Source organism: Dryas octopetala, chromosome 7 (assembly GCF_963921425.1).
Source record: "Dryas octopetala chromosome 7, drDryOcto1.1, whole genome shotgun sequence".
In the NCBI taxonomy this organism is placed as follows: Eukaryota; Viridiplantae; Streptophyta; class Magnoliopsida; order Rosales; family Rosaceae; genus Dryas; species Dryas octopetala.
This window is the reverse complement of record NC_141372.1, coordinates 16,313,238-16,322,028: the sequence shown is the minus strand read 5'-3', so window position 1 is coordinate 16,322,028 and position 8,791 is coordinate 16,313,238. Positions and strand designations below refer to the sequence as shown.

Sequence of the window (8,791 nt, the reverse complement as noted above, 5' to 3'; positions counted from 1 at the left end):
AAAATGAAAATTCAAGAATTTGACGATTATTATTTTTTTCAGAATTAAATTATAAGAGTAGAATTTTTCATAATTTTTTTGAAAGCAATTTGACTATTTTGAGGTTATAGAAAATTAGTACTCATCAATACGAGTTCGTAGAATTTTTCAGTGAATTATTTGGAGTCTCGAGCTATTTTTGATGAATTTCTGAAGTTGGAGAAAATAGAAAATATGAAAATTTCAAAAATTTCGATAAATTTCGATAAATTTCGGTAAATTTCGATAAATTTCGGCGAAATTTCAAAAATTTTGGTGAAATTTTCCAGAAAAATTATTAAACATGTGTTTCGATTTCGACACCCTAAAAAAACGAAATTTAATTCCTTGGTTCTAGGGCTCCCGGTTTCTTTATATATTAAATTTTGGGATTCCTCATCTTTCTCATCTCTCTTCACTCAAAAATTGTTTGTTCCGGTCATATTCTTCTCCTTCTTTCTATCTCTGCTCTCAAAATCATAGACCAAGATAATTTATTTCCCTTCAAATTTATGGTCTCATGCAACCAAATAAATAAGAAAAGAAAAGGAGTTGTTAGAAGAGGAGAAACAATAGTGACACTTGCTTTGACTTTTGCAACCCAAACCAGCTAATAGAATTACTTCCATTTATCAAATTATTTATATTTTACATTTAATGAAAGAAAAATTGTTAGAACAAATGGTGGCTATTTATAATTACTAAAATGAGGGTATTATGGGTAAAATAAAATTTTCATTGTTGCTGTGATTCACTGCAGCTTTCAAAAGCACTTACAAACTTGCTTTCTATTTTTGTTGTGGGAAATTGAGAATTGTGGGACAAAGTACTTTTTTCATTTTTTTACCAAACACCAAAACTGTTGTGGGTAATTGAGAATTGTCATCCACAGCAGCTGGGAGTCATAATTGTATTCCTCTCAAAGAAACCTAGTTAGTAGTGTGGCATCTTGCAGTAATCTAAATTTATTTGATGGTATGGAACAGAGAAATGTTATTCTATGGACATCCATGATTGATTCCTATGTTGAAAATGGGTGCATATGAGGCACTTGGTGCGATAAGGTTAATGCTTTCAATGCACAAAATATTTTAGATTGCATGTGGTTACATAGATATATATGTATAACCTCTTGTGAAAAGAAAAAAATAAATGTATGATAGTTGTTGCATATATCACTGACTTGATAATAGTATACTTCCAGGTTGTCGAATATTGGGTATTGGGTTCGGGTCTCAGGTATCGAGTATCAAGTCCCGAGACTCGGGACCCAAGTGTGAGTCTAGATCTTGGTATAAACAAGTAACTGAAAAAAAAAAATGTTTTCAAGTATATCAACCAAACAAATTTTCAAAATTTAAAAAAAAAATTCAAATTTTATACCAAACAAGTTTTCAAATTTTAAAAACTTTTATGTTAAAATTCAAATTCTAAAAAAGAATCCTAATTTTTTAAAATAGTTTTTGAATAGGATACCAAACAAGGCCTCAGCTTCCCAAGTCTAAAATAAGCAGAAAGAGCAAGGAAGATGAAGCTGAACGTGGACGTGTTGAGATACCTCACTAAAGATGATTTTAGGGTTCTAACTGCTGTGGAAATGGGAATGAGAAATGTAAATGTCTCTACTATTCTTTTATTGAAATCTTTTAAATTTCTCACGATAGCTTACCTTAATTATCATTATATATGTATATGTATCTATATTAACTCTTCATATCCTTTTTTCAGCATGAACTCGTACCCTCTGAACTGGTGGAGCGCATAGCTTCGCTCAAGTATGCATTTAGTTTTTTGTTTTCCCCTTCATGTTGAATTTCAAATTGTCCATCTTTATTTTTTATTTTTTTTAACTCTTGTCTAATCCTTAAATTTATAGGCATGGGGGCACTTATAAAGTTCTCAAGAATCTACTCAAGCATAAGCTCTTGCACCATGACTCTTCTAAATGTACTATAAATAATGTTATTATAACAATCAAGAATAATTGTTTTGAATTCCTCTCACTTTCTTTGTTATTATGTGCATCCAGATGATGGGTTTCGGCTCACCTATCTTGGTTATGATTTTCTTGCAATTAAGACTATGGTCAACCGCGGAGTCTTTGTGTCTGTTGGTCGTCAAATTGGAGTAGGAAAAGAGTCTGGTACCATTTTTATTTTCCTTTCTAATTCATAGAACACATGCTGGTGCCTGGTTGTGGTACTATATTCCAATATTACTTTGTCACTATTCTCCATAAAATTTATTTTTTTCCAGATATCTTTGAGGTGGCCACGGAAGATGGTACAGTGCTGGCAATGAAGTTGCACAGGCTTGGTAGGGTTTCTTTTAGAGCTGTCAAATCTAAGCGTGATTACTTAAAACATCGTAGCAGTTATAATTGGCTTTACTTGTCCCGCCTTGCTGCACTCAAAGAGTTTGCTTTTATGAAGGTTCTTTTTCTCTATATTTGGCATTTTTATTTCTGTGTATTGTCCCTGTTGTGTGTTTATCATGTTGATTTTTTCTTTACACTGTTGCTCTGCTTGAGCAGGCTTTAGAAGAGCATGGTTTTCCTGTTCCAAATGCTGTGGATTGTAACAGGCATTGTGTGATTATGTCACTTGTACAAGGCTACCCACTGTAAGTTTCTTCTTTTTAAAAATTCCATTTCAAATAATTGAATGAGAAAGGAATAGCATTCTACACAATGGAGTTAATTACCAGATACAGTGTTTTTAATTCCTTGTGTGTTTCCTTTGGAACTAGCTCATAATTGTTTTTATAAATAGCAAACTTAAGATCTTTACCCCCACCTAGTTTGGGGGTCTCTGCTCCACAAGAGAGACAGGAGCAGAGACCCCCAAACAACAACAGAAGGCAACAGAGTATGGTCCAACCCCAAGCTAAGAACCACCGGGCCCTCAGGAGGTTCCAATCTCCAAGAAGCTGAGAGTTTGTCGGAGAGGGCGTTGAATGCATGGAAGGAGATACAACTTCTGATTTTGTTGACAATGAACTTAAGAACCGCACTTGAAGGACAGCTACAATGGTTGTAAATTACTACAGGCTTAATAATGCAACTATGAAGCTGCATGCAGGTTCCTTATAGTCCCAAAAGCTTCTTTCTGAAGTCAACAAAATCTGCCAAACCATAAACTATGCAAAAAATATGGGAGTGAACAGACCAGTGGATAGCATTACACAATCAGTCTAGGTTCCCTAAAATTAAGCAAAAATTATTTAAAGCAACTACCAATCATTTTTCACTAGGACAAAGTGCAATCGAAATGTTGGAGACAAGGTTATAAGTTTCTGAAACCAGAAATGGTAGGACTTTTCTTTGTCTGATAGAATCAATTATAACTTTCTTAGTGCTTCTTCCTTGGAAACCAGGGATATTCTTTCATGTCGGCCCAATGATGTTCCAGGATATATGATAGATTCCTCAAAATTGGCATGGAGTTGAAATAACCTTAAACACACGTGACTTTACCATTCAAGGGCCTTCAATAGAAGAAAAATTTAATTCATATAGAACCCTACAATCACAATCTTAATAATGGGACCTTCTATGATGACAGCAGGCATGCAATGCCTGCACCAAAAAAAAAAAAAAAAAAAAAATTGATAACCTGCTGAACTGGTAAACAAGTTTTACCAATTTTTTGATGCATCCTTCAAGATAATGGTAACTCTTGATCAAGATTTGGTAACTTACCATATTCTTGATCGAAGTTACCATTTTCTTGAACCAAACATCAAGAAAATGGTAACTAAAACCTTGCCCCAAACCAAGTTACCACTTTTTTGATCATTCGATCAAGAAAATGGTAACTTGGTTCAAGAATGTGGTAACCAAGCCCAATCATGACCAAAATTACCATTTGTTTGATTTTTTTCCTCAAGAAATGGTAACTTTTTCTCAAGAAATAGTAAGTTACCATTTTCTTGATCAAAGTTACCATTTTCTTGAACCAAACATCAAGAAAATGGTAACAAATCAGTGGGGCAAAAACCGTTACCACTTTCTTGATCGTTTGATCAAGAAAATGGTAACTTGGTTCAAGAATGTGGTAACCAAGCCCAATCTTGACCAAAGTTACCATTTTCTTGATTTTTTTCCTCAAGAAATAGTAACTTTTTCTCAAGAAATGGTAAGTTACCATTTTCTTGATCCAAGTTACCATTTTCTTGAACCAATCCTCAAGAAAATGGTAAGCAAATCAGCCAAACAAAAAACATTACCACTTTCTTGATCATTTGATCAAGAAAATGGTAACTTTGATCAAAAAAGTGGTAACCAAGCCCAACCTTGACCAAAGTTACCCTTTTCTTGATTTTATTTCTCAAGAAATGGTAACTTTTTCTCAAGAAATGGTAAGTTACCATTTTCTTGATCAAAGTTACCATTTTCTTGAACCAATCCTCAAGAAAATGGTAACCAAATTAGCCAAGCAAAAAACGTTACCACTTTATTGATCATTCAATCAAGAAAATGGTAACTTGGATCAAGAAAGTGGTAACCAATCCCAACCTTGACCAAAGTTACCATTTTCTTGTTTTTTTTTCTCAAGAAATGGTAACTTTTTCTCAAGAAATGGTAAGTTACTATTTTCTTGATCCAAGTTACCATTTTCTTGAACCTCCCTCAAGAAAATGGTAACCAAATCAGTGTTGTTACTACTTTCTTAATCATTCGATCAAGAAAATGGTAACTTGGTTCAAGAATGTGGTAACCAAGCCCAATGTTGACAAAACTTACCATTTTCTTGTTTTTTTTCCTCAAGAAATGGTAACTTTAGCTCAAGAAATGGTAAATTACCATTTTCTTGATTGAGGTTACCATTTTCTTGAACCAAACCTCAAGAAAATGGTAACCAAATCAGTGGGGCAAAAAAACGTTACCACTTTCTTGATCATTCGATCAAGAAAATGGTAACCGCAGTCAAGAATGTGGTAACCAAGCCAAATCTTGACCAAAGTTACCATTTTATTGATTATTTTTGTCAAGAAATGGTAAGTTTAGCTCAAGAAATGGTAAGTTACCATTTTCTTGACCCAAGTTACCATTTTCTTGAACTAATCCTCAAGAAACTGGTAAGCAAATCGGTGGGGCTAAAAACGTTACCACTTTCTTGATCGTTTGATCAAGAAAATGGTAACTTTGATCAAGAAAGTGGTAACCAAGCCCAACCTTGACCAAAGTTGCTATTTTCTTGATTTTTGTTCTCCAGAAATGGTAACTTTTTGTCAAAAATTTGTAAGTTACCATTTTTTTGATCCAAGTTACCATTTTATTGAACCCAACATCAAAAGAATGGTAATTTCATCACTGGGCCAAAAATCGTTTCGCACTGCAACTGCATGTAGACGAAAAGGCAATTGCATTATTAGACTTCTAAATACAGGCTCCTGTTTGACAATCAGGTTTGGACATGCAATCCAAAATTCTGAACAAAACTACTTCTATAGTTGTATACCAAGTTACCATATTTTTAATTCAAGTTACCATTTTCTTGAACCAAATCTCAAGAAAATGGTAACGGAATCACTGGGCCATAAAACGTTTCGCACTGCAACTGTGTATAGACGGAAGGGCAATTGCATTCTCAGACTACTCAATGCAAGCCCTGTTTGGCAATCCGGTTTTGACATGCAATCTAAAATTACACAGTTTGACTAGTCTGGAAACGCGCCGGAGGCAGCATCTGTTGAAGAATCTGCCTCCTTCTTGGACACATTTACTCTGCCTGGTATTGAATGATAGGTCTACTGCATCCTCGTGCACAACTGAGGTTCCTATAAGGCATATTATTACGGAGGCAAGCCCCTGCCCATGACAATATGTTTTTCAGCATCTCTTCTTAAATGAATGTATTTGTCTAGTCTAACATACCCAATTATCCTCTGCTAGTTTAAGTTGGAGTGCCTGAATATTTACTAACGAACATAAACTTATTAACGTCTCAATAACTTAATTGTCATAATTTTCAGGATGCACACCGCTACGTCATTTATTTACCAAACAATGCAGCCACGTATTCATACACACAGTCACATTACTCACATCCATAAACAACAGAACGAACAAAATGCATAAAATAAAATGGCCAAGCATACACTTCATCCATAGTACTTAGATTGAGTCTTAGTACAACAATAACCAAGCAGATACCGAAGAAGCAATTATCACTACATGAAAACTGCAAAATTAATCAAGAGTAACTGCAAAAAGCCTCCCAATTGTAGCCTGCCAAGTTTGGTGACGTTACGACCAGTTTTTCACATTATAATTACATTCGTTATTACGGGGAGTAAATGTCATCAGGATCAGGTGACCACGATGAGTCAGATGGCCACCATGGACGCCAATTGGCAGGGGTGCAGTCCGGCGATGACTCTGAATGATAGTCGTTCCCAGGTTCTTCATCCACCAAATCCAGTGGTCTGGACTGTTGAGATAAATCAGGGGCAGCTGACCCTTGTGATGAATCCGCAACATTTGACACTCCGGTATCTTTGGGTGGTTGTGATGCCGAAACAATTGTGAATCCACAGCTACTGTACTCATCTACCCATATCCAGCCATGGCAGTCAGCCTTACCCTAATACAAAACACATGCATTATGACATTTCAATGTTTTCGTTGCTTTAAGGATTGGGCAAACTTAACAACAACGTTCACTTACATTAGTCCCTTCGCATCCCCAGGCTGGACGTTGATTACCTTCAAAATTGGCAATATATTGCATTGAACCATTGCAAACTAAGCACCGTGGACCTAAGTCGTTGGCCATATGTTCCTACTTGCACAAGAACACATTGTCTTTATTCTTTGCAAACATATTATGGAAAAATACCTAACAATGTGAAATTTTGATCCATAACACACCATGTACGCAATTTCCAATATTCAACTGCAGCAAGATAATAATGCTTTTGAATGAAAAATCATAGTCTTTTCAAGAAGCTTTTTCTTCTTTCTTTTTATGGCCATTCATTTTGTTTTCACGAAACATTTTGCAAACTCCTTCCTGAAATGGGAGAACCTAAAATGGATATCTGTCCTCCCAAGACTAAATAACTTGACATCCGCGTGTATGACAGTAGAAAAAAAAACCGACCACATGCACAAAAAAATTAAAAACAAACTCCAAACAAACAAATTACATACATACCCAACCTTTACAGCAAAAACAAGTACAAGGGCAGGGAGATGATCAAAAACAGAAAAAATCCCAAGTTTTGCTTATTTTGAGTAACTTCCGTACTAGATTGAAGAGGGGTAGCCGCCGCAGCCCCTGTTGGGACTACTTCAGCTCTACAACTCTCATCACTTGTTTTTATTAACAATAAATTTTTAAAATTCCTAACCAACAACACAGCAAGCAAGTATAGCAACCAATAACAGTTTAGTTTACTAAATTACTCACAAGTTAGGAACCAGGTATCAAGCTGCCAGAAATGAAATCCATAACATTAAGCAACCAATCTCACAACTTAGTTTACTAAATTCGTTTAGAAAATACTAGCTTTCTAATACGCTTGTGTAAGTGATTTTTTTATTATTTGTTTTTAAAATCCCAAAAACAAATATAAGCATATCTGCATATTTGATATATGGAAATCTTACCTTGCTCCTGTTCTGAAACCAAACTTGAACGTGTCTTGGCTTCAATGTAAATTGCTGCAAGTGCCTGTTTCTGAGCCTGAATGAATTAGTTCAAAATCCAAATATTCAGTTCACGAAAGAGATGGAGAGTTTGACATATGAATAAAACTACAAAAACAAATGTAAACAAATGGAAGCCCTAACCTGGGTGAGCGAGACAGCGTCTGAGTTTTACGGTTTCTGCGAGATCGAAACTCGGTGAGATAGAGAGTCAGCGTGAGTTTTCTGGGTTTCTATGTTTCGAAACTCAGTGAGAGAGGGTCTGAGTTTTCTGGGATGATGGGCGATGGACGTGCTAGGATGGGTTTATGAGTTTTCTGCGTTTTTTGTGGGAGGATGGCGAAAGGGTGGCGACAACGAGGATTGAACGACAGTGCCAGTACGGCGAGAGAGAGTCTGATCTATCTGGGATGGGTTTCTGAGTTTTCGGTGAGAGGATGGCGAGATCGAGGGTGGCAAGAGGGCGAGGATTCAGTCAGAAGGTGAGGGCCTCAGAGGGCGAGGGCGGCGAGATAGAGTCTGGGTGAGGCTAGGTTATTTATTTTGAATCGAGAGTGAGCTGAGCGGAAATTCTGTGTGATTTGGGTTTTACCATTTTTTTGATGCACCTCTCAAGAAACTGGTAACTCAGGCAATATTTTGTAACTTACCAAATCTTGACCAAGAGTTACCACTTTCTTGAGGGATCCCTCAAGAAAGTGGTAACTTCACAAAACTGCCTAAAACCCAGGATACCACTTTATTGATCTTATATTGAAGAAAATGGTAACTTCACATCAAGAATGTGGTAACCACGTACACAGGCAACTGTATACCGACCATCATGCAATTGCATTCTACAAGCCTTAAATACGAGCTCCTGTTTGGCAATCAGGTTTGGACATGCGATCACAAAATTTAATCGTTGGCTTTAGCCACATTTTTCAGACCTTTTGTCTTATGCATAAATCAACTTACACATTAACTTCAACAACTATGTGGTAATTCATAAATTAAAGTCTGACTGCCAAGGCTATACAAGCTAAGCACAAATAAATGACATGGTAATAGTGTTATTTTTTTCCCATCTTGGGTGGGTTAAGTTTAATAATTTGGGACGGGGAAGGAATTTTGGTTTGA

General features: G+C 36.0%; 1 protein-coding gene and 1 long non-coding RNA gene across 4 annotated transcripts; one reads left to right on the top strand and one right to left on the bottom strand.

Moving 5' to 3' along the window:
• The first annotated feature begins 1,221 nt into the window (after nucleotides 1–1,221).
• LOC147280106 (uncharacterized) lies at nucleotides 1,222–2,690 on the top strand. Of its 3 annotated transcripts, none has more exons than XM_086252548.1 (7): nucleotides 1,222–1,294; nucleotides 1,490–1,630; nucleotides 1,747–1,793; nucleotides 1,895–1,965; nucleotides 2,048–2,161; nucleotides 2,275–2,450; nucleotides 2,552–2,690. In XM_086252548.1, exons 2-7 carry the CDS (start codon nucleotides 1,547–1,549, stop codon nucleotides 2,642–2,644), a joined length of 585 nt encoding a protein of 194 aa, XP_086108674.1. In that variant the 5' UTR covers nucleotides 1,222–1,294; nucleotides 1,490–1,546; the 3' UTR covers nucleotides 2,645–2,690. The 3 variants fall into 3 exon arrangements, with proteins under 3 accessions (XP_086108674.1, XP_086108673.1, XP_086108672.1); XM_086252547.1 differs by having other exon boundaries at nucleotides 1,255–1,292; nucleotides 1,479–1,630; XM_086252546.1 differs by lacking the exon at nucleotides 1,222–1,294 and having other exon boundaries at nucleotides 1,405–1,630.
• A 3,425-nt stretch (nucleotides 2,691–6,115) lies between these two features.
• LOC147280105 (uncharacterized) lies at nucleotides 6,116–8,219 on the bottom strand. Its single transcript, XR_015123570.1, has 4 exons — nucleotides 7,817–8,219; nucleotides 7,634–7,709; nucleotides 6,690–6,803; nucleotides 6,116–6,605 (listed from the first exon to the last, which is right to left on the bottom strand). It is a non-coding gene; the product is annotated as an uncharacterized LOC147280105 (long non-coding RNA).
• Nucleotides 8,220–8,791: the final 572 nt, after the last annotated feature.

Excerpts from the sequence above, each read along its gene's own strand:
- LOC147280106 (XM_086252548.1), top strand. The coding sequence starts at position 1,547 with ATGAAGCTGAACGTGGACGTGTTGAGATACCTCACTAAAGATGATTTT. Across the intron at positions 1,631-1,746 it reads TGGAAATGGGAATGAGAAAT|CATGAACTCGTACCCTCTGA; the intron begins GTAAATGTCTCT and ends TCCTTTTTTCAG. Across the intron at positions 2,162-2,274 it reads TGGAGTAGGAAAAGAGTCTG|ATATCTTTGAGGTGGCCACG; the intron begins GTACCATTTTTA and ends ATTTTTTTCCAG.